The sequence below is a fragment of the Citrus clementina genome, unplaced genomic scaffold (genome assembly GCF_000493195.1).
Source record: "Citrus clementina cultivar Clemenules unplaced genomic scaffold, Citrus_clementina_v1.0 scaffold_3, whole genome shotgun sequence".
Classification (NCBI taxonomy): Eukaryota; Viridiplantae; Streptophyta; class Magnoliopsida; order Sapindales; family Rutaceae; genus Citrus; species Citrus x clementina.
In genome coordinates, this window is record NW_006262339.1 from 28,367,207 (window position 1) to 28,392,675 (window position 25,469).

The 25,469-nt window shown below is 34.5% G+C and overlaps 4 protein-coding genes and 1 long non-coding RNA gene across 5 annotated transcripts; 4 read left to right on the forward strand and 1 right to left on the reverse strand.

The window, feature by feature from the left end:
* Positions 1-2,585: 2,585 nt before the first annotated feature.
* Positions 2,586-10,623, forward strand: LOC112099818 (putative disease resistance protein RGA4). The gene is made up of 5 exons (XM_024187299.1): positions 2,586-6,983; positions 7,096-7,162; positions 8,209-8,465; positions 9,385-10,197; positions 10,603-10,623. Exon 1 carries the CDS (start codon positions 2,586-2,588, stop codon positions 6,960-6,962), a length of 4,377 nt encoding a protein of 1,458 aa, XP_024043067.1. The 3' UTR covers positions 6,963-6,983; positions 7,096-7,162; positions 8,209-8,465; positions 9,385-10,197; positions 10,603-10,623.
* Positions 10,624-10,663: 40 nt separating this feature from the next.
* LOC112100123 lies at positions 10,664-12,739 on the forward strand. The gene is made up of 3 exons (XR_002906441.1): positions 10,664-10,795; positions 11,650-12,115; positions 12,204-12,739. It is a non-coding gene; the product is annotated as an uncharacterized LOC112100123 (long non-coding RNA).
* A 1,094-nt stretch (positions 12,740-13,833) lies between these two features.
* LOC18047679 (60S ribosomal protein L5) lies at positions 13,834-16,910 on the forward strand. Its single transcript, XM_024189190.1, has 9 exons — positions 13,834-13,935; positions 14,190-14,259; positions 14,352-14,443; positions 14,785-14,911; positions 15,017-15,096; positions 15,206-15,322; positions 15,584-15,718; positions 15,849-16,018; positions 16,587-16,910. The coding sequence occupies exons 1-9, from the start codon at positions 13,933-13,935 to the stop codon at positions 16,681-16,683; spliced, it is 891 nt and encodes a 296-aa protein (XP_024044958.1). The 5' UTR covers positions 13,834-13,932; the 3' UTR covers positions 16,684-16,910.
* Positions 16,911-19,924: 3,014 nt separating this feature from the next.
* LOC18047680 lies at positions 19,925-20,632 on the forward strand. Its single transcript, XM_006442129.2, has 2 exons — positions 19,925-20,160; positions 20,272-20,632. Exons 1-2 carry the CDS (start codon positions 20,003-20,005, stop codon positions 20,504-20,506), a joined length of 393 nt encoding a protein of 130 aa, XP_006442192.1. The 5' UTR covers positions 19,925-20,002; the 3' UTR covers positions 20,507-20,632.
* A 702-nt stretch (positions 20,633-21,334) lies between these two features.
* On the reverse strand, positions 21,335-24,996 carry LOC18047681 (pentatricopeptide repeat-containing protein At3g53170). Its single transcript, XM_006442130.2, has 5 exons — positions 24,840-24,996; positions 24,034-24,449; positions 22,501-23,596; positions 22,015-22,194; positions 21,335-21,733 (listed from the first exon to the last, which is right to left on the reverse strand). The coding sequence occupies exons 2-4, from the start codon at positions 24,328-24,330 to the stop codon at positions 22,172-22,174; spliced, it is 1,416 nt and encodes a 471-aa protein (XP_006442193.1). The 5' UTR covers positions 24,331-24,449; positions 24,840-24,996; the 3' UTR covers positions 21,335-21,733; positions 22,015-22,171.
* Between the last annotated feature and the right edge of the window lie 473 nt (positions 24,997-25,469).

Here is a 25,469-nt window from a genome sequence, read left to right on the forward strand (position 1 = left end):
ATCAGTGAGTGATTCCATCACTACATCTATGCTATTATGTATAGTAGTTATCGGAGGAGATATTGTTGACATGAGGAAGTATGATATGTGTTTATATATAAGTAAAAATATTGATAAAACTCTTCCTAAAAACAAAATAACAAAATTCTGTTTCTAAATTAATAAATATTCATTGATCAATAAATTAATAAATTATTAAAATTTATAAATAAATAAATTCTCTAAAATAATATTTTTTTCTTAGACCTAGCAAGTAGCAATATTATTTTATAGAGGTTTTATTTTAGTAATAACAATACTATAATAATAATTATTATTATTATCATTATATATAATAATTAGTTATAATATTTACTATTATGATAGTTATCATTATATTTTTATTATAATTGTTAATTATCACTATCATTATTATTAGTTCTTTTACTATTTATTATTATCGTTATCGTAGTAGTAAGATATTATGTCGCTATTATTATTACTATTAATTTTTTAAAAAGGGCAAATTTCAAATTTTAAAAACTATGAGAAGAATTTCATTATTTCCATTAGTTTCATTCTCATATATATAGATACACACACATAAAGAAATACGATCAATTATTCACATTTTCCTATTCCACAAATAAATACTGTAAATTATTTTTTTTTTAAAAAAAATATGAAAACGGTGTGGGTCCTAGCATAAGCCTTCTAACCAACCTGCTCCCTGTCGAAAAAAAAGAAAAGGACATTCAACCTCCCAACGTTTAGGAAAAGGGACAAAAAACCCCTCAACGTTTTAAAAATGACTTATAACCCCCTTTCCGTTAATAAACACCGTTTGTTTTAACAGTAAATTTATTTTTAATTTTTAATTACTATTATACGCTTATAATAAATATAAATTAATATATTGATTTGAGACATGTCACAATTAATATTTTTTTAAAACTAAAAATTGAGATATAATTACATTTTTGCTAAAATTATTTAGTATAAATTATACATTTCTAATGATTAAACCTTTCATATGTGATTATTACCAATAAAACGAAATTTGATTAAACCCTTTTTCTTTGAGGAATCAAAACCATATTATTATTGTTAGAAATGTATAATTTATAGTAAATAATTTTGACAAAAAAATAATTGTATCTCAATTTTAAGCTTTTAAAAAATTATTAATTGTGATATATCTTAAATTAATATATTACTTTTTTATTATAAAAGTATAATAGTAATTAAAAATTAAAAATAAATTTATTATTAAAACAAGCGGTGTTTATTAACGAAAAGAAAATTATAAGTTTTTTTTAAAATATAAAAAAAAATTTTATTCTTTTTCTTAAACGTTGGGGTTGAATGTCCTTTTTCCTCGAAATAAAGAAAAGAAAGAAAAAGTCAACTTTTAGGAAAATGTTTTTATTAAGAAAAAAACAAAACAGAACGTAGAAATAGGAGCAAGCAGGCCGCAGGTCAAAACCTTGGGGGTACCACCATACAACTTCTAACCTCCCTGCGGGCTTGTCCTTTACTGGGGCGGTGACATGTCACATGAAAAATAAAATTATCTTTTTGTATTTTTGTATTATTCTTTTTCTCCGCTCGTTCATAAGTAGTGGATGTGAAAGAAAATTTTATAAAGGACTGCCGCACTATTTCAGCATGCCGTATTGAATAACAATAAATCTCATAAGCGAAATTAATGAAGAATCTTATGATCCTATTTATTTTAGAATCTGCTTTTCTGTTATATGTCTTCTTTTTTGCCCCCCCGCCCCTCCCCTCTTTTTTTTTGCCAGTCCCAACGATTTTGAAATATTAACTGATTCCCACTGGTGGAGATAACGTTCATTAATGGTATTAGATTCGGAGCAGACTGCAGACTCAATAACCCTTTTTTTTTTAAAAAAAAAATCTGGAGATTAACAACTTTATTAATTATTCTTCGTACATAAATTTTTAGACTGGATAAGATTTATTTCAATGGAATCAGCTTTTCATTGAAGAAAATAAAGATTGACGGACGAGGGGGCGGAGGCCAACCAATTTTTGGCATCGGGTTCAACAACTTTATTCTTTATGCAGAAACTTTTAGCCGTCTGATTAATTTTATCATACATAGATATTCGGTCGTTGGATTAGATCTATTTCCATTGCGTCAGACATAATTTAGCTTTTAATTAATGAGAATAGAGAGTGTGACGCCGGGACCACCAATTTTCTTTCCTGACTTTTGTCTAAAAATTATTGTGAAGTGCTTATCTTAACCGTTGACCTGAATCTAATCAGAGGGCTAAAAATTTGTGACTAGGGAAACAAACAGGCACCCAAAGTTCCATTTAAGATCAATCAGAAAGAGAGTGACTGAGCATAATCACAGAGAGAAAAACCTTGCTGATTTTCTCTACTTAATTTTCCTTAATACCTTTCCTTGTAAACCCCCCCCCCCCCCCCCCCCCCCCCCCCCCCCAAAAAAAAATAACAACCAAAAATAAAAAAGACACGCAAAAACAAGCACATTTTTCTGTAGAAATTTTCTGCCAACATTTTTTCATAGTCATTTTCTGTCAATTCTTGTCGTCCTTCCCAAAAAAAAAAAAATGTCGATCGTTGGAGAAACCATTCTAACTGTCACCATTGAGATGTTGGTTGAAAAGTTGATATCAGATGTGATTCAGCTGTTCGCACGCCAAGAACAGATCCAAGCCGCTCTTAAGGATTGGAAGAAGAAACTGGGGATGATCAGGGCGGTGCTCGACGACGCCGTTGAGCAGCAGACAACGAAGCAGTCAGTGAAGACGTGGCTGGGCGGACTTGAGAGCTTAGCTTATGACGTGGAAGACAAATTGGATGAGTTTGCAGCTGAGGCTTTGCGGAGGAAGTTCGTTTTCGAACCCGCCGATCTCGTTCAACCTCGTGCAGGTTACTTGCGGAAGCTCATTCCTACCTGCTGCACTAAATTCAGTCCGCAAAATGTGAGGTTCGATTCCAAGATGGCGGCGAGGATAGAGGAGATTACTAGCAGATTCCAGGACATCGTAGCGCAGAAAGACCTGCTGGATTTGAAAGAAAATTCAGGACGAAAGTCCAACAAATTAAGCAGTCGTCCAGAGACCACCAGTTTGGTGATTGAAGCCGAAGTACAGGGCAGAGAAGAAGAGAAGAAAGCAATAGTGGAGCTGTTATTGAAAGATGATTTAAGTTCTGCTGGTAGATTCTCCGTTATTCCTATTGTAGGCATGGGAGGGCTGGGAAAGACAGCTCTGGCCCAACTTGTCTACAATGACCCAACGGTGGAAAGCCATTTTGACTTCAAAGCTTGGGTATGTGTCTCAGAAGATTTCGATGCTGTCAGAGTGACAAGAGCCATTCTCAAGTCGATTCATGCGAAGCCTGACGCTGATGATAATCTGAATTTTCTTCAAGTTAAACTCAGGGATGGACTTTCGGGAAAGAAATTTTTTCTTGTTCTGGACGATATGTGGAATGAGAATTACAGTGACTGGACCAACCTAAGACTTCCATTTGTAGCCGGCGCAGCGGGAAACAAGATTATTGTTACAACTCGCAGTCAAAATATAGCTTCCATGATGGGGACTGGTTCTACTGGTTTCAAATTGAAGAAGCTGACAAATCAAGACTGCCTGCGTGTGTTTGCTCAACACTCCTTGGGGACAACAGGTTTCAGCCAGCACCAACAGTTGCAAGAAATCGGTGAGGAAATAGCGAAGAAGTGCTGTGGTTTGCCTCTCGCTGCGAAAACTCTCGGCGGCCTCTTGCGCGGCAAAAACAGCCCTCATGACTGGCTAAAGGTGCTGAATAACAAGATCTGGGATCTATCTGAGGAAGGAGATGATATTATGCGAGCTCTTAAAGTAAGTTACCATTATCTTCCTGCACATTTAAAGCGATGCTTCACGCATTGTTTCTTGTTTCCAAAGGACTATGAATTTGATGAGTGGGAGATAGTCTTGCTCTGGATGGCTGAGAGTTTGTTGCCACCAGATACGAGTGAGGCGAAGATGGAGGAGTCAGGCCACTATTATTTTCAAGAGCTGCTGGCAAGGTCGTTCTTCGAACAATCAACCGCGGATACATCAAAATTTGTCATGCATGACCTCCTTAATGATCTTGCACAATGGGCTGCAGGACAAACGTATTTTAGAATGGAGGATACGTTGGATGGTAATAAGCGACAGATGTTTTCCAAAAATCTTCGTCATTTTTCGTACAACCTCGGCAAGGACAATTATATTAAAAGGTTTGAGTTCCTCCCTGTTGCTGAAAATTTACGAACCTTTTTATTGATGAAGTTGACGTATGGCCATTATTTTGTGTCTGAAAATATTGTCCATATGTTGCTAAAGCTACCACGTTTAAGGGTTTTATCTTTCCGTGGGTGTTGCATCTTCGAGATACCAAATTCAATTGGTGATTTGAAGCTTTTACAGCAGCTTGACCTATCGGAAACTAGAATTGAAACCTTGCCTGAATCTGTAAATAAACTTTTTCATTTACATACACTTCTCTTACGAAAGTGTTATCGCATGAAAAAGTTGTGTGCGGATATGGGAAATTTAACCAAGCTGCGTCATCTCAATAATTCAGATGTAGATTTTTTAGAGGAAATGCCTCTAGGAATTGGTAAGTTGACTTGTCTCCAAACACTATGTAATTTTGCTGTTGGGGAAAACACTGGCTCTCGACTAGGAGAGTTGAAGCCTTTGGACAGTCTTTCGGGTCAGCTTAAAATATCAAGATTGGAGAACTTAAGAGATGTTGGTGACGCTGAGGCTGAGTTAAGCAGCAAAGGGAATCTTAATCTGTTAGTTCTGGAATGGGGAAGCTATAGTGGCAATTCAAGGGAGCCGGACATTGAAACACGCGTGCTTGACCTGCTGATACCTCATAAAAATTTGGAAGAGCTCACTGTCAGAGGGTATGGTGGTACCACATTTCCAATTTGGTTAGGTGATTCAATGTTCTCAAACTTGGTGCTCCTTAGATTTGAAAATTGCAACATGTGCACGTCCTTGCCATCAATCGGACAGCTACCAGCTCTAAAACATCTTTTTATAAGTCAAATAGGTGGAGTGAAGAGTGTGGGCATAGAGTTCTACGGAAACAATTGCTCAGTGTTTTTTCCATCTCTGGAGACTCTTTCTTTTGAGGGTATGCAAGAATGGGAAGAATGGATTCCCTATGGATTTGGTCAAGAGGTTGAAGCTTTTCCTTGGCTCCGAGAGCTCTCTATTGTAAGATGTTCTAAGTTAGTCGGAAGATTGCCAGAATGTCTTCCTTCATTGGAGAGGCTTGTCATTCAAGAATGTGAACAATTGCTAGTGATGGTTCCAAGCATTTCAACTCTCTGCAAATTTGAAATTGGATGTAAAAAAGTGGTGTGGAGAAGAAGTGCAATGGTTCTCAGCCCACAGAATTCACAGGTTACAAATGATATGTCAAATCGAGTGTTCCTAAGAGGGATACTCCAGGAAGAGTTACCAAATTTAGAAGAAGTGTCAATTAAAAACAACGAAGAGCTAACATGCTTATGGCGGGCAGGACATGGATTACTGCAAGACATTGGTTCCCTTCACCAATTGAAGATTGCGCGTTGTCCCCAACTTGTTTCCTTGGTGGAGGAGGAAGAAAAAGGCCAACAACAGCAAGGGTTGCCATGCAGACTTCAGGTTCTGGAATTAAGCAGCTGCCCAAGACTGGTGAAGCTACCACAAGCATTACTCAGCTTTAGTTCACTTCGGGACTTGAAGATCTCAGACTGTGATTCAATGGAAGCTTTACCGGATGCGTTGATGCACAAAGGTAAAGCACCGCTTGAAAAGTTAATCATTTCTGGTTGTCATACTCTGTCATACATCGCCAGGGCCCAGCTACCTCCTAGTCTTAAGAAGCTGTGGGTCTACTATTGCAACAGTCTTAGGACTTTGGTAGATGAAGATCAAATTTTAGACATCAATAGTTGCGGTGGGTACACCTCTGTTCTTGAGCAGTTACAGATTATTCATTGTCCATCTCTGACATCCTTATGGTCAAAAAGCGAACTACCCGCCACGCTTGAAAATATTTATGTTGATCGTTGCTCGAAGCTTGCTTTCTTGTCACTGAGAGGCAATCTATCTAAGGCTCTTAAGCACCTTTATATTGTTAGTTGCTCAAACCTGGAGTCAATAGCAGAAGGGTTGGACGACAACACATCTCTTGAAACTATGGAAATTTTTATTTGTCAAAATCTGAAAGTTTTACCCGATAACTTGCACAAGGCCCGCCATCTTCGACTATTGAGGATAAATGAATGTCCAAATCTTGTTTCCTTTCCAGAAGAAGGGCTGGCGCCTTTTAGTAAACTGACTATGCTTGAGATATTTAATTGTGAGAAACTGAAGGCCCTCCCCAACGGCCTGCGCAATCTCACATCTCTTCAATACTTATTAATACAAGATTGTCCAAGCATAGGATCTTTCACTGCGAATTGCTTTCCCACCAACCTTACTTCAGTTCGTATTGACTATGAGAAGATTTATAAATCATTGATATTGGAGCGTGGCCTGGGATTGCACAGATTCACCTCTCTTAGACAACTCACGCTATTTGGAGGAGAATGTTGCAGCGTGGTGTCATTTCCACTGGAGAAAGATACAGGAAAGGCACTCCCTGCCTCTCTAAAGCATCTGTCAATTTGGAATTTTCCTAATTTGGAACGCATATCCTCAATTGAAAACCTCACTTCACTTGAATCTCTTCAGCTCTGTTGTTGTCCAAAGCTCCAGGAGTTTCCAGACAATGGCCTGCCTACCTCACTTTTGAGACTAGAAATCTATGGATGTCCGTTGATTGAAGAAAGGTTCGAGAAGGATAAAGGACAATATTGGTCCTTGATAGCCGAAATACCTTGTGTCCGGATAGATTGCCATTATGTGATAGATCCCAAAGCACAGAGACAACTGTATCCTGTTTAAATTCACGAAATCCAATCCCAGGTATGTGTAGTTAATAAATATCCAACCAATTACAATTACGTTTTAATTATATTTCTCTCTTTTTAAAAAATTAAATCTCATGGATTCTTCTTCTTCTTGATGTTCTGATCAGGATCCAAACAGCTGATTACACAATTCCCCACTCATCTGCTCGTTTCTTTCTATATCAGCTTATCAAGGTAATTTTTTATTTTTCTCTTTTCATGGTGAGAAATACTTTTATTTATTATTCTTATTTTGTTTCTTTTCTTGACAATTGACATAGCTGAGCTACATCTAAGTCCTTTTCCTTTCTGATGCTGACCACTAATGGTTGGAAGTCAACTATTGCATAGTAAGATGATTTGAAACTTCTTTTAAAACTTCTCTGTCATCTAGCTTAGAGAACTTGACTGTCCACCAAGAGTCTGGAGTCACCAGTTGCATCTCAAGTTGTTTTGGTATTTTGTTATTTTTAATGAGGAAATACTTTGCTAGAACTTTCAGATTGAACATTGCAGGTAGGATTATTATTCAAGTCGTGACCTTCGAGAACTTGTTGCAGTTGAGTTTTTTTTTTTTGGGGGGGGGGGGGGGGGGGGGTAATGACAAAAATTATTAATGTTTAGGAACAACTCTTTAGGGGAGAAGCATATATATCTGGCTGGCAATTTTGGCATATTCAACTCTTGATAGTAGAATGGATGTATGAAGGGTTGACTTCAGTGACCGCAATTAATTATGTCATTGTACGGTTAAATGGATTGCATTATGGAAAGCAGAGATGCCTTAGAAAATGACATGGCCTTTGTCATGCTTAATCTGTGCCTTTGCAGCTATTGTATTATCTTGGTTAACCTGTGCTTTTTTAATTCTTGTACTATGATGCCTGGTCCTAAGCGATATTGATGGAAATGACATCCAGCTTGAAGTTTATGTAAATCTTTCAAAATAAATTCTGAATACCCTTGGACTTGGTGTGTACAAAGTCAAAGAATCCATTTAGCTGGTCCTACAAGTTTTAGACTTTGCAGGGAGGCATCAGATTTATAAATATGTAACAAAAAAGGTGTAAATACATAAAAAGACATTAAAAAAAAAAGTGTATAGAATTATTAGCTATGCTGAGATAAATTCCCGGTAATTACCTTTCTAGTATTACTTTTTTTCTTGTTGTTTCTTTGAGATATTTCAAGAAATATACAATAGATGCAAACATATAACTTCTTGAAATTTGTAATTATAGGATTCTGTTGACTGGTTGGTTCTATACCTCTTTGTGGGAATGGGCGAAACATCTTCATACCTTTACCAAGATCAGTTAGTGCTGAGGTTTTGGCTATTACTGGAGCTGGCGCGCGACTGCATAATCAAGATGCATCAAACCTTCCACTGTTGTATGATTTTGAAGAATTAGAGGGAGAATTGGATTTTCGTACTCGTCTTGTGGCAGTTACCTTAGATCCTGCTGTTTTGGGAACAAGCTCCATAACTCTTGGCGAGGTAGATTTTTTTTTGTTTTTCAGAATTATGTTAATTGATGTGTCTATGTCATTTATTCTGAAATAAGTATTTTAAACCATGAGCTTTGTGGAGTGGGTTAGCTATAACTGCTTGTAGGTGATAACGCAATTGTTTATTTCATTACAGGTAGATATCCTTGCAATTTCTTTTCTGTGGTGTAAGGTATTCAATATAAAGGACCTGTTGCTAGATTAATTGAGCTTGCCAAAAAGTTGAGGAATAAACCTATCCATTTTTGTCAAATTCAGATACAAATGCAGTTTTAATTGTCCAATGAAAATGTGTCAACATTAGTGCAACCAGTTTTACAATCCTTGCGTTGACCTTTTGACCGCAGGGGACATGCTTTCTGATCCTCTTTCTGAGTTAGTGACCAGAAATATTGTACCTGAAGGGGCTACTTGCTTGATTTCTTGGACCAACCTGTTGTTGAATATCATGGTGGGTCGAAGCTGATAAAAAATCTTCTTCTACACAGGATGGAATATTTCCAGCTAGCAGTGCCCTGCAGTAGTACTGCTCTTCTTGTGTTGTTTTCAACTTTAATGTCATACCAGGTTCATCGTATTTATGGAGTAAATTCTAGAAGTTCAACAAATTTTGCTTTGCAAAATATATAACTTATTAATCAGTCCTGTTATGATGATTTGACACTGACTAAACATATTCTGTTGGAAATTTATTTGTACTTTTCTTGGTTGAATTATTTGCTGGCTCCACGCGATTAATACTACTTAGTGGTGCTCCTTGGGTTTTAATCATCCATGGAACTATTAATATGTAAAGGATGAATTGATTGTTTTGGCCTGTATTTTTATGATTGATCGACGGAAAGGTCTTCACATATTAAATTCAACCTCATAAGTGTAAGACTGACTGATTCTGTGCAAATTTTCAGGAAAAGAAACTAGACTTTATGGAAGCAATGTAGCTGAAAGGGATAGAGCTTTATTGTCAATTGGAACTGATCCTGCCTCTATAAATCCAAATGGATTGCTTGATGAATCTTAAATAGGAAGACCATGTAGACTAGCAAGCACTCTTGCTTTACTTGGCCAAGTTTTCCTACAAATATTGTCAGTGCAATTGGCGTTGAGAATAGTGATGATAGTGTTTTAGAATTCTGGAATATTACTAGAATCAGGGAGGGTTGTTCTGGTGCCAGGTGTGATGTTTGTGCAGAAACTAAGGTGCCTGCTCGTGCCTTCTTTACTGTGTCTTCAGTTGGAGCTTCACAATCCCCTTTTTGTATTCTCAATGCAGAAGAAAGGTTTGCAAAGTTTGTTGTGCAGGAATAGGATCTCTACTGTTTTCAAATTATAAATCAAGGGGCGTAAAATGGCTTCTCAAGTCAGGGTGGACCAAGCCATGGCAGCCAAGTTGATGTATTTACCAGTCGTTCACTATCACTGGATGGCATAATCTGTAAACAATGCTGCCATGAGATTGTGCTTGATGCATGTTGGGCTATGTTAGGGTCTTGACTAGCTTGGGAAGAAGTGCTGTTGCAGAAAATGCAGCTTATAATGCTTGGAACGAGGTTGTTGGATCTTTCTTAAAGGATAATCTTTCTGAAAGGATTCAGTCTTATAATAATGAGCAAGCTGTCAAAGTCCTTCACCAATTATATGGTGATTCATTTTGTATCAGTGAAATCCAATAAATGAAGGAATCACTTGCTGAATTTCCATTTGCTATCTTTTTGCACTTGGTATGTTCTTGGTTTGTACCATCATATTATGTTTTCCCTTTGCCTCTTTAGGTTAAACTTATTTTCCTGGTTAGAATCTGTAGAAATATATTTTAGCATTTATGCTTTATGATATATTACCAGAACATTCCTCCCACTTTTCCATGGAAATCCTTGTCTGGTTTAATTTTCAGATGAGATATTTTTGTGGACCCTGAGTGGGTTCCATATGCTAATTATCTTTAAGGTAAGGTGATGGAGGATGCCTTGAGAAGCTAAAAACCTATTACAAGGAAAAGCTCTTGCATTGTTTTGTGCAATCTGTGTGCTACCAAGTCACGTCTCTAGTAATTTCAAAGTTTGCTTGATTGGAATTTTTTTATCTTGGTATGATTGTTTATTTTAGATTCCTTGTTGCTACTGTAGGTTGGAACAGCAAAATATTCAACCCCAGTTTTGTCACTGCGTGCTCCATTAAATTCTGGATTAAGGCAGTCATATTGGAGAGCTCCTCCTAATACTACTACTGTTGAATTTGTTTTTGTTCTTGGTATTCTGATGTCAGTGGGGTTATCTTGCTTGTTAGTACTTGTGGCTATTCTCTGGCTACACTCCAATGGTAAGTACAATAAATATCCTTCTTGTTCAATAAATTTGGTCATAAGCCACGTGACCTTAGTAATGAAGCCCAATAACATTCAACTTGTGAATATTCATAAGCAAACACTGAATCAACATATAACCTCAGCAAAAGTTCTCCATGCTATGGCAATGGAAGGCATCTTTTTACATGATTGAAAGAGTCCCCGTGTCGTGCCATTGCCAAAGAAAATAAAATAGCCTGGGCATGTAGTTTCGTGTAGGGTATTTTCTGATAATCAACTTTCCCTTATATTAATTGCTGATGTTAAACCAAGTAAGAAAAATTTTGTTGCTCATCATTTATGTATATTTTGGTAAATTGTAATTTTAAATCCTCAACCAACTTCCCTTTGTGGGTAATAAGGTAGTCCACTCTTTGATATTTATGATTGTAGATCACGTTTCTATTGGATTGCCTTTTATCATTCTGAAGCCAAGATTGATGTTAACAGTGATCACATCAAATGTGGTGAAGATCTGAAATCAAATTTGAAATTGAGGGGAAAGAAAGAAAAGGAACCACAATAATTAAACAGAACTATGAAAATTTAGGTCAGATTAGTTCAGTTTCAATTCTAAGAAGTTTTAATCTGGAGGAACAATTTTCAAATCTCCAATTTAGAATTGCTAGAGAAACTGTAGCTTTCACATTAGTAAAAATGAAGAAACAATTGGAACTATCTGGCCCTTTCTTTATTGAATGTGTGTGTCCAAGGTGCTGTGTCATTTAGTCAATTTTTGCAATTTTCTTCCCTGTAGTGCTCTCTACTTACTGATTTGCTACCAAGCTCATATATTTCTTAGGCCTGTTGCTTCCTATTGCCATTGCAGGTGCAAATCTGGGCCAGCAATAAAATACACTGGGAAGAAAAGTCATCCATGGGAAAATGGGATGTCCAATCCCTGATTACAGCTTCTTCATATTTGTAGTCGAGAAAAGTCGGCTAGCGTTGATAAATTACCTAGGCATGTAAAATTTACTTTTAAGAATCCTGTTAGGTGCTGCATTATTTGGGTCACATTACGTCTTCAGGGACCTGGATCGGCTTCAGTTAATTTAGGGATGGACTTCAGTCTTTTGTCTGTTGATGAAGACGAAAACCCCTTTGCACTATTAGATTGACGTGTTTCATTTGGAGGAGCAGTTGAAGTGAACCATGTATTCATGCCAAAAGAATTGGGGCTTACACCAAAAAAAAAAAAAAAAGAAGAACTGGGGCTTACCTCATCACAGAGCTCTGAGTAGCTAAATATTGGAAACTGGTTGGATAGAGCTCCCCAAATGAGTAGATTCAAGGTATTAATTGCTTTCACTCTTTGTTCATTCATAATTCCAGTTTTCTGCTGGATGCTTTACATCTGATAAACCTCCTTTTTCTCTCCAGGTCCCAAGTGAGGCCGAGATATTGACGGACTACGATCTCGTCTTGGAACAGTATCTACCACCCTCGTCGCCTTTGTTTGCCGAATTCTGTGTAGATGCTTTCAGCGCAATAAAACCTGGGGTTGCACATTCACCTTCCTCAGATTCAGATATCTGGGACGAATCAGTAACATTTTTATAAGACGGTACATCTCTGAAGCTGTGTTGTACTTACCAAGTACCCGCACTCCAGGTACCACATAACATGGTAACTATTGCAGAATATTGACTACCGCAGGCTAGAGCCGGAACGCCAATGTACTTTGATTTTCTACGACCAATACAGTCCTGCCGAGTTTCATTCAAGCTTCTTGGAGATGTTACAGCATTTGCAGTTGAACCTTCAGAACAAGATGATTCAGGATTGAGAGCTCCACTTGTGGCTGCAGGTTTGTCTTTGTCAAACAGAATCAAGTTATATTATTATTGCGATCCTCATGAGCTCGGGAAATGGACAAGCCTTTCGGCTGTTGATCGTTATTTATACACGAAACAAAGAGTTTTGGGTTTGATTTTGATTTTGATTTGTATTTGTTGTCATTTTATTGAATTTTTTGGTTGTATAAAAATCAGAATGTAAAAGTATTAAATTCACTGATGCGGCAGTATCTGTGTTGTTGAGACTTGAGAGATAAGAACTCAGAGTAAACGTGTAATGTCATTTTTATGCCTAAACTCAGGCCGTCGACCGTTTCGTTGAACATTAAAAGCTAAAAGCTAAAAAGACTTTTTAAGATTGAAATGCATGATTTTATGATTTTTATTTCGTACCCTTTGCTCAATGAAAGAACGGATTAGATTCTATTGTATCAAACTACAGGACTTGAGGGATGATGCAAGGGAATAAAATCAAAAAAAGAAAAGAAGAAGAAATAGAAAAAGAAAAGCAAGGAAAAAATAATAAAAAAATAAGTAAATAAAAATGAAATAGAAAAATAATAATAGTGTATAAAATGAATGAGGATGAAATTTTTGGGTAAGAATGATGCATGTATTATGCGTATTGACGATGGATTTAAAAAGATTGTTGTTGCGACCATGTTACGCATAACCTTCAAACAAACACCAATGGGAACTTGGAAGGTGATTGCCACCGCCTTCTTGTAAAGCAATGCTATGAAGAATAATAATTGTTATTTAAAACCTTATTCAGATTCAAGAAAATTTTATTTCAACCTTAGAAATATTAAATTCACTATTCATTTTAGGAGCGCCCGTTTATTTTAACCGGTAGATCCCTAAAAGTGATATAATTAATAATTTTAAATTTAAGACTTGAATCTAACTTTATTTTGGTAAAATAATATATAGGAAAAAAATCATATTTCATCTATAAGGATGAATTCTCATTTCTATCATTTATATTATTATATATCAAATAATCATAAAAAAATTAATTTCTCTAGAACAATATTAATGAAACTTTCTATTAATTTGTTTAATAATAATAATAATAAAACCCGGTACAGTTCATTAATCCAGAGTGATATGCACCAAAAGACCAAAATACCCTTAACTGAGAGAAACCCTAGCGCCCACTAGGCAAACAAATCTTAGCCGTCGATCTAATAATCCTCGCTTAGGTCTTTTCATGGTTCTAGGGTTTATATATCAATCTTCTTTATGTTCATGCACTCCTTAGCCGTCTCTCCTTCCCTCTCCTTTTCTCTTACAATTCGAAAGTTCGAGCAATGGTAAGATACACCTCTGTTTGCTTAGCAAGAAAATGTGGGAAAGTAGTAGTAGAAAGAGTTGACATTTTTGGGTTATTTTTGTTATTGTGCTAAAATAAGTGGAAACTTTTGTTCTAACTATACGATTTATAGGAAAATACATTGATGGGTTTGTGCTTTTCTTCATTAAAAAGATCCAGTTTTGTTCAGCAAGTGAAATTAGTTTCTCTGCACTATTATTTGTTTTGAGTCACAATACGATTTCGTGTTTGTAGGCCTTTGTCAAGGCTCAGAAATCCAAGGCTTACTTCAAGCGGTTCCAGGTTAAGTACAAGAGAAGAAGAGGTAATTTTTGTACCTTTTCTTTTTGTTAATTAAATCTGCTTTTTTGTTTATATATTTATTGCTTTATTTAATTTTGTGTGGTTTTTCTGTAGAGGGAAAGACTGATTACAGAGCTAGAATTCGCCTGATTAATCAGGACAAGAATAAGTACAACACACCCAAGTACCGATTTGTTGTCCGATTCGTATCCTTCAATTGCTTTTTGTCACTCTGTGATCATGATAACAGGTAGTCATAGTTTATTCTATTTGTCTATTGTTTACCTTTGGTATTTCAGTGCATTTGGAATGGTCTGAAGTGCTTTTAAATTGTAAAGAATGTTGTTGTTTTTGTAGGGAAATCACTTGAAATGCATTTTAAATATTGCCTTTTTTTCCCATTTACCTAGAATTAGTCTGTAAATGCTTGCACACAGTATCGGTTATCCTATTTTGTCCAGAATGGTATCAGGAATATGTTATTGAGTGATGCTTTAATGAGTCAGCGTAATTTCTATTCATGTTCCATCCTTTACCATGGGATTAGACAAACAAGGACATCATTGCACAGATAGTGTCAGCCAACATTGTTGGTGATTCTGTCCTTGCTGCTGCTTATGCCCATGAGCTTCCTCGTTATGGACTTGAAGTAGGTCTTACAAACTATGCTGCAGGTATATTAAAACTTTTGGTTTTCTTCTGTGTCCTATTATGTCCTAGTCTTTGGCTATATCATAGAAGTGTAATTCTTAATTGCTTTGTATTAAAAATGTGGTCAGCTTATTGCACTGGGCTTCTTTTGGCTCGTCGTGTCTTGAAGATGCTTGAAATGGATGATGAGTATGAGGGCAATGTTGAGGTACATTTTAAGTGTCTTAGCCTGATTTGAGTAAGAAGAAACATTCTTAGAAACTACTGTTAACTTTTGAGGAGATTAGATTTCTAGAGTTAATACTTCTAATTGTTAGGCTACTGGAGAGGATTACTCTGTCGAACCAGCTGATACAAGGAGGCCATTCCGTGCTCTCCTTGATGTTGGGCTCATCAAAACAACAACTGGAAACCGTGTGTTTGGTGCTCTGAAGGTATCATAAACTGTGCATTCAATCAGATTATATACCATTCTTTGTGATCTTGGTTTCATATAATTTATTGTTGTAAAACCTCTTAGGTGATTAGTTTAACAAACAAATGCTTACCTTTCAATTGTGTAGTAATAGAATCTTTTGGCTGGTTTTAGAACTTTTTAGGCATATTTTCTTGGTAAAAGTTTTCACTTTCCTGTCCATAGTTTTGGTCGCTGTGCATTGTTGTTTACACCTTTTTTTTTTAATCTATAATTACAGGGAGCATTAGATGGTGGATTGGACATTCCTCATAGTGACAAGAGGTTTGCTGGTTTTTCAAAGGACGGCAAGCAGCTGGATGCTGAGGTTCACCGCAAGTATATCTATGGTGGACATGTTGCTGCTTACATGAGTGTATGGCCGAATTTTTCATTCATTATCTTTAATTTACTAGTTTATGATATTTGATAACCTTCAGTGATATCTTTGGATCTATCTCTCAGCGCTGAAGTGATATATTAACTTTTGTCTTTGTGGCTGTTAGACATTGATGGAAGATGAGCCAGAGAAGTATCAATCTCACTTCACTGAGTACATCAAGAAAGGAATTGATGCTGATGGCTTGGAGGCACTGTACAAGAAGGTTCATGCTGCCATTCGTGCAGATCCTACAACGAAGAAATCTGAGAAGCCAGCTCCCAAAGAACATAAGAGGTAATATATATATATATATATATATATATGATGACATTCTTTATTGTTTGCTTTTTTTATGCATGCTTAACTCCTTTATAGATATATACATAAATATGAACGTTTCCATATGCATTTGCCTTTTTATGCTGGATTTATATGCCCATCCTTCGATGATTTTTTACAGTCATAGTTGTCAGAATGCCTTGGGAATGTTGTTTGCATTGCATTATTGACCAGCCAAAGAAATGTGAAGAATTGAACTAATTTTTGTAATGTATGGAGTGAATAAAAACGAGTACCTAACCTCCTCTTAGGAATGTAGAGAATTGAACTAATTTTTCTGTAATGTACAGAGTGAATAAAATGAGAACCCATTCAAGTATCCAACCTCATCTTTTGTACATGTTTTCAGTAGAAGTTATTGATGTTTTCTTTGAGATTGAATGGTACTTATTTTTTGACTAGATGGGTTAGTCCACGTCACTTGTTAAGGGGAAATATTTGGAAATGCTAATGATTTTTTTATTTCAAGCTGTCTTTGTGTCTTTCCTTGATGTTAATGTAGTTATTTATGTTTGCATCTCAGGTATAATTTGAAGAAGCTTACTTACGAGGAAAGGAAGGCGAAGCTGGTTGAAAGGCTGAATGCCCTTAACTCGGCAGTTGATGAGGATGACGAATGAAAGCATCATAACTAGATATGAATTCGAAATGTGGCGAATCTGCAGTACACATTTGTTGCAGTTCCTAGAACCTAAAAATGTTTCTTTGCCCAGTTTTTATTTTTATTTTATTTTATTTTATTTTTATCTTCTGTTTTGGCAATTTTGCAGCTTGGATTTCTCATTAGATAACAAGGTTTTGAGATTTTTAGCTTTGTTGAAATGCAATTTCAATTTTGACTTAATGTTAAATTGGCCAGCTCCTCTGTTCCCAATACAATTAATTTCTATTCTTGATGCCAAAAGGATGATTATTATTTGGGGTCCGCCTATGTTGCAACAGTTGCAACATACAATAATTTTTGTCATTTTGTGTTAGATTACACCACACTACCTTATATTTTCTACAAAATTCAATAGCCACTAAACGTAACAAACTTTTACATATAAGTCCATTTTTAGAATAAAATGACATTTGAAAAGAATTTTAATTTATTATTATTATTATTATTATTATTATTATTATTTCTATTAAATTTTATTATTTTTATTTATTTTAATTATTATTATTTATGATTTTTACTGTCATTATTATTATTAAAATTTATTTCTTTTATTATTTTAATTGTTATTATACTGTAAGTAATTCATTAATATTAATATTTATCTTGTTATGATTAAAATTATTGTTATTAAAATATATTAACTTTATTATTTTAATTATTATTAATTATTGTTGTTATTACTATTATTATTAAAACTTATTAATAATTTTTATTATTATCATTATTAATATTATTATTTCAGTTAATTTTGTTGTTATTGTTAAATTTTTTAATTTTTTGTTTTAATTAACATTATTGTCATAATTATAATTTTTAGTTTTATTATTATTATTGTTTAATTATAATATATACAAATAATATTAGGGACACAATTAATAAATGACATTTTAATAACTTGTAATAGTCTATTTCAATTATAAAATAAAGTAAACACATCAATGAGAATGTTGTTCATTCCGATTCCAATTCCTATAGCTCAAGTAAATAACTTATTTTAATTCAAATTCTTTATTACAATTCTAGCTCATTTCAATTCTTATTTAATAAACGTACCATTAGAATGTGTTTAGAACATAATATTGTATATTGTTATAATATTGTTCACATTAATTTATTACTTACCTATGTTTGGAAGTTTTAAAAATTAGATTGTAGTCAATTATATAATTTACTATAGTGTGCTAACTTTTGTCTTAATTGAAACATTAAATATATTTAAATTATATTTTTATTTTTACTATAATAATTATAATATTAAAAATAAATTATATTATAATATTATTTTATTATATCATATTATATTTATATATTAATAATTAATATAAAAATAATAATTAATATATAATTATTAATAAATTTAAATAATGAGAGTAGATCTAGAAATGATAGTAATAATTAATAAATTACGAAATATTTATGAATTTGTGGAATAAATAAACGAGTATTAAATCATGCATTGTAATTGCCTAATATCAATAATAAAAGTCCTCTTAAATTTCATACTTATTCCTTATTCATATCATTTAACAACTAATCTAATAAATAAAATAATAATAATTATATTTTTTCCTGGCATTTCAAAACATAAGAGGGATTGCAATGAAAAAAACCAAAATAAATACACCCTGCCGTTGGATTTGCTTTTACCATTCTTGCCCTTGGATCCAATGGTTAAATTACAAAATGACAAAAAGTAGTGGTATGTTGCAACTGTTGCAACATAGGCGGCTCCTATTATTTGTCTCATTAGGACTTTAGAAAATATATAAATTACTTGTCTAATCTCATCATAGTTCTAAATATTGTAAAATTTGATGTTTAACGAAGGTACATCTACTTTTGTTAGTTTAAATTTTGATACAACTGATGTACCGATGGGTGACCTATACATCATTTTGATGATGGAATATCGTCACGCTTCTTCAATCATTAATTGTTGATTTCATCCAAAAAAGAGAAAAAAAAAAAAGAATCATTAATTGTTGAATTCGTTAAAAAAATTGTTGATTAATTATAACCGTAACGTACCTTCAATGTGAAAGTTTGCAAATTTGGTGGTACATATTTTAGTTATTCTCAAATAATTTATTGAAAATATTTATTTTAGTTGTCAAATTATGTTGATTAGATTGTTCTTTCAATCCAATTACACTCGTCACAAAATAAGTAATTATTAAACATAATTTGAGAGCAGATTATCACTTATTTGATGATCCTCTACAATCTAAATTATGCACCCACTTTTTGATGCAGAAGGCGACAATCATATGATGTTTGATGGTTAGAAAATTAACATTCTAGGTCAAAAGTATAATTATCCTACCTATTAGAAAAGTTATCTATATATGTCTGCATACATATAATCATTTTGTAGTGAAGGTTTCCTTAATTTTTTAAAGTAAATTCTTTTACAATCTAAATAGTTGAACTTAGAAATAAATTTATTTATTTATTATGGTGTAGTTTGAATATCTACTATCTAGGTTTAAAACAAGTCAGATTACTTTTAAAAAATTAATATTTATAATACGTATAGAAATACTTAAATCATCGACCTTAAGAATAAAACCAATAGGTTCTCACGGTGATCTCAAGAATAAACTCTTGTTTGGGATTGAGATGCCGTAATTTTTTTAAGTTACAATTGTTGGGGAAAAAATTATAATTATAAGATAAAAGTTAATAGTATGTAGTAAATATAATTTTTAAATAATAATTCTAACAAAATTATTAAAAATATAATTGATTTTTCATCATACAAATAAAAAATTATATCAATAAAATTTTTAAAATATAACAATTAATATTTACTAAATATTTTATAATTATTTAACCTCAACTCTAAATAGGTTCTAAAACTAAAAGGTTAGTTGTCCACACTAGCAGACTAAAAGGCGGTTTGTAAAAAGCAACCCAGAATCATATTTTATCACACCTTAGCATTTAACAAAGTCCATGATCCATCCCAATGCAGCTAAATTAGAGAAAAGCATCGAAAGAGAAAAATAGTGAGATATGAAATCGAATCAAAGGGTCCACAAAATTTGTAACCTTATCCACAAACAACCAATGAATTTCCAATTCCACTTCCTTTTACATCTAAACCTTCGAACACTAGCCACATACAATTTCATTCACTCACCAACACAAAACACAAACACAACCACAAACAAATTGACTAAAAAAATAAAATTAAACGAAATGGTCTTCAAAATTTTGTTAGAATTCAACTCAAGAAAAACACCCCAAAGCGAGATAGAGTCATCATCATCATTATGGCCCATTCACTAACCACTGCTCCTCCCACAACTTCAACACCCATCTCAACCAAATCTAACAAAAAACTAAACGCCCCTTCTGTTTGTTTCCATAGAGTTTGGGCTTGCGATCAGCATTATGAGCAGGCCCCGGATGATAAACTCATACACCGCAGGTTTGTTATTATGTTCATATGTTTCTTGAGTTAGTGTATATATGTTAGTGCATTGCATATTGTTACTCAGCATTATGAATTGTGTGGGATGGGTCCATTTTCATGGTATAGGAATGTGGCATTAGGCTTGGCCGGGGCAGTGCTGGGCTTGAACGTCACTGGTGATCGGAATGCAAATGCGGCAGCGCGGAGGCCTCCGCCGCCTCAGCCGGAGGAGAAGAAGGACCCAAATGTGAGTGGCGTGCAAGCAAAGGTATTAGCTAGCAAGAAGAGGAAGGAGGCCATGAAGCAAGCTGTGGCCAAGCTTAGAGAGAAAGGAAAGCCCGTAAATGGGCCTTCTGAATAGTGTCTCTCTCTCTCTCTCTCTCGATGAGACTTGTCACTTATTCGTTTTCATTTTATTTTGTGCAAAGTTTTTTGTATGCAATGACTTGAAGAGTCAATATGGATTCCTTTATATTGGTATTGGGAAGAAATATATCAAGAGTTGCATCTATTTTATATAAATTATAATAATAATAATATAGCTTTTGAATTGTTTTAGTGTGCACGTAGATGGTGTAATATCTCTGTGCTTCAACTGGCATTGTAAACATGTCGCTTTGGTTGCTCGAATTCATGATGTTTCCACTTTGGCACATCAATTGAGAATGGGAGATTGCTATTTGCCCCTTATATGAAATTTCTTTTCAGCAACGACTTTGTAATTTTCTTAAATACTTTTGTTTTACCTTTTGACATTTGGCATAAGTAAACATCCATTCATCCGTAAGCTAATGATTTTTTTTTTTTTTGAGTTGTTTTAATTTTTATATTATTGCAATTATGTATTAATACCGACCATAACGGAAAATTTTGCAAATGGCGAATGAAAGGTAGTGGATGATAGTTTAATTAATCACCAAACTCATATCTGCCACGGTGCAATAATTGCATCACTTGAAAGCCTTTCTTGGACGTTTCATACACTTCAGATTTTGCTCACGGCAATGACCATGGGCCAGAGGCCCACTAAATCCAAGCCCAGCCCAAACTAAGAACAGCGCAATTGTTTGGCCCGTAAAGATAGGTCCAGTTGATTTTCTGACGTAGATGAAAGTTTGGACGAGACTAGAAAGCTCCATTTGCTGATTAAAGATCAACATTTCTCTTTAGTTAAAATCTAACAGCCGTATGTAAATTCTGAATACAAAATCTCTGAATATGACCGAAGAGTACCAAGACCTGTTTACATGCACTAAAGCAAACTCTGCAATACATTGTTTTACAAAATCTTCATGTCCATTCCCTTTACATTGCATTGCTTAACAAAATCTCCGTGTCCATCCCCTTTATATTGCTCCAGCTTTCAAGTTATTCGCAAAGATGGTATACAGAAGTTCCAACAAAAAAAGTGTTTATGCTGACGTACATATGCATAATGCATGGCGGGATTGCACTGGGGTAATACAATTTTGGTGCGTGGCAGAGCAGAAGTTGCTGGTATGGCTCTCACTCGAGCTTCTTGAGCTTGAAACGACCATGGGAATCTAGACACACTGAAGGTTGTCTGCTTCTGAGAACAACATAGATGCTGCAAATGAACAGGAAAACGTAGTGAAAACAAAGATGCAGAAAAGATAACAAAACTTTCATTTCCTTTACTTTTCTTATCCACTATACTTTTTCTAGGAAAATTGAATCAAACAGAATGTTAATGACTATAATCCATGCTCTCAAAATCGCGGGAGTATGTAACATTTATCCAAAATTGCCGACTTATGGATTCTACATGACCTAGGCTTTTCATAGTCTAAAGCACAATCCAAAGAATGATGTATGCAGATAACTTGAGAAATTGAATGCAGCGGTTACCTTTGGCAGAAGACATTAAACACAACCAAATGCCAATGAATCTTTCTGAGTACTCACAAACACCCAAGCCAGCAGAAGGTTTTCCCTAATTCTGATCATCGTTGATGTTTTGATTTCCAATTTTAAAGGTTGCTTTTCTTGCTTGTAATTGATCATACTAGCACTGAATCAGCTTTTTACCTGAGTGAAGACAATAACATGATAAGCTTCATAGTTCATATCATAAGTTCAAAACTCAAGTTCGTTAAAAAAGTCTAAGTTCCACAAATATTTGTGATTTAACACCCAATGAGTTCCAAGCCATAAAATCTCTTTAATCAGAACTCTCCAAGTGCACAACCAATGATGTCAAAAATCATTGGCTATTGGCACTAATATAATGTTGCAACAGTAAAAATAGTCAGCAGAGAAAACCCAGTCTTGTGAAAAATTCTCACATACCAGCAAATCAACACTAGCATGAGATGAAGAAGGTACTCCGAATACCTGAATTTTCCTTCATAGCAATCATTTTATTTTCCAGATTTTGAGCAGCCTCAGTCATTCCCAGTGCATTGTAGGCTTGGATCATCGTGGCAAACGTGATATTATCAGGCACACAATGTCTTTCTTTCATTGTCAAAAACAACTCACCCATCTTCTCTACATCACCAGCCTGACCATAGGCACTGATGATGCAGTTGAAAAATGGAGTATCCAGTATTACATCCGAATTCTCTACCTGCCTCAAAATTGAATCAACCTTCATAATAAGCCCAGCTTTACTGTAAGCACTAACTAGAGAGCAGTATGTAATGGAGTTAGGTTTCATTCCCCTATGTTTCATTTTCTTGAAGTATTCCTCCATTTTCTCAATGTGTCCGGCCTTCCCAAATGTCTCGATAACTATATTATAAGTAACAACTGTAGGGAAGAAGAATCTTTTCTGCATGAAATCCATAACAGACCTCATCTTATCATACATTCCTGCTCTTCCATATGACTTAGTTAGGATATTTAATGTCTGAATGTCTGCCTTCACTCCCATAAGATTAAATTCGTTGTACCATTTCTCCATTTTCTCAATGTTCCCACTATTCCCATAAGCTGAAATCATTGAATTTAATGTGAAAATATCAGGATGGCAGCCGCCACTTTCAACCATAGCAGAAAACGAGCTCTCCATCTCTTCAAACTTTTTAGCCTTGCCATATCCATCAATAATTGTATTATATGTAACTGCGCTACATTCAATTCCTAGATAAGACATCTCAGCAAGAATTTTTTCAATCAGATCAAATCGATGGAACTTCGTGCAAGATTTGATAAGAATAGAATATGTATATACATCAGGTTTGCAGGCTGAGACTGATTTCATATCATTTATGGTTGAAAACGCCTCATCAAGAAGGCCACTATGGCCATAAGCACTCACAAGAGCTGTATAAACATCAACACTCGGTTTCAGCCCATCAGACAACATGACCTCAAACAGCAAACTTGCCTGATCAGGTTGCTTGCACTTGCCAAGCATTACTATAAGCTTTGTAAATGTTTGACCTCTTGCTTGATACCACTGCTGCTGACGCAGAAGTCCAAAAATCTATGATAGGGAATAGGTTTTTATTTCAGAAGAAAGAACAAAATAGTTGAAGTACAACCAAAGTAGCAACTATGTATCAATACACATAAAACTCAACAAGACATGTAAAGTTATGCATACAAACTGATGTGGCAACTAGTATGACAATAATTTATGGATATTACTCAATGAGCAATGATCTAGTGTGCAAGTTGCCCATATTATATTCTGCAACACTATTGCATAACTTTGTCTGGTTTAATCCCCAACGTCAACATTATCCACACTGAGTTTTAAAATTGTGCTACCTGTACAGTTGTGCACGTATAATTAATGAAGTAGCTAACTAAATCATAAACATACTTGTCACAACTCCACGTTAAATATGGAGACACATGAAAACCCCATAACCCAGTAAAACTAAAAAAACTATAAAAAGAAAAAGAAAAAAATCAAACCTTGAGAGCAAGTTGCCATTTCTTTTGTTTGATAGCCTCATCAAGAGCTTCTAAAACTGGTTTAGGCCACAAATTTTTGTACTTCTTCGAGCTCACTTTCTTTTCGATATTCTTAATGGCAAATTCAGTTCTCAGAATCTTAGACAAGTCCTTCTCTGCCTCTTTCTGGATTCCCAGTTCTTGGATTGGACCAGGGCTCCGCTTTATTGCTTGGATTCGGAAAACGGGTTCCTTGTAGAATTTTGGTGGGTGAGCGGTGGTGGTTGGATGGGTGAAGATTGAAGTGGAGAGGCGCATGTTGGAGGAACTAGAAGGTTTTGATAAATCACCAGCGGCAAAGGTAGCAAACGCCGCCTCAGCATTACAGAAGTTGAGGAGTGGTGATGGGTTGTGCTGGCGGGATTATGTTTCAGAATCTGCATCAAATATTCCAATCAGCACAACAACCTAAAAAACTGAATTCTAGTGAGAATAATACTCGTGACCAAGACAAAAAGTATCTTATTTTACCGGTCCACTTCTAATCTTATTCTTACTCACAATGAATCCACAAGTTTGTGCCAACCCCATATGCACAAATACACATTCATTACCTCTTTTGCACATGTCATTTTATGGCAAGCACATAAGACAGGTACAACAATGTACTTCTAAGAAAGCTAAAGTTTTATTCAAAGACAACTCCAAAAAAGAAACCAAGATAAAATACAAGTCAAAATTTTGGGTAGCAGCAAGCATCCGACAGCAGTATTTCAAAATCTGTAATTAAAAAAGATTTGAATGAAAAAGCCAAAACAGAAACTAACCTTTACAAATGGCAAACGGCCAGCAGCAGGGACGGTAGTAGATGGCGCGAAGAGCAGTGGGTTTGTGAGCCACTGAGCTTCAGCGTTTTCCCTTTAGCATTCGGTTTTTTGGATAAGAAATGAATGATGAACCGAACCAAACACAAACCGTTTTGAATTTTTCTCACTTTTATGCCATGTTAAAATCAATTATTATCCACGAATATTAAAAAAGATAAAAAGTAGAATAATAATTTAATTTATAAATATTAATTATAATCTCATATAATATAAGTTATATTTTTAAATAATAATTTTATGTTATAAAAAATTAATTATTAAAAAATTATGGGTACCTAGAGCAAGTAAAGTTTATTATAGGGTACATAAATAAGGAAGAAATTGATTTATTATTAAGTTAAATAAAAAAAATTTTAAAAATCAAAATTTTTAAGTAACTCGATTTAGTTGATTATAAGAAAAAAAAGATAAAAGAAAGAGTAACAAATGATAAAATTAATGTGACATTTTGATTAATTATTAATATCAAGGTAGTTATTAATATTTAGTATGAAGAGTAAATATTAATAATTAGAGTGATGATACAACCACAAACTCTTGTACAAATTTATTTTGTATAAATTGATATCT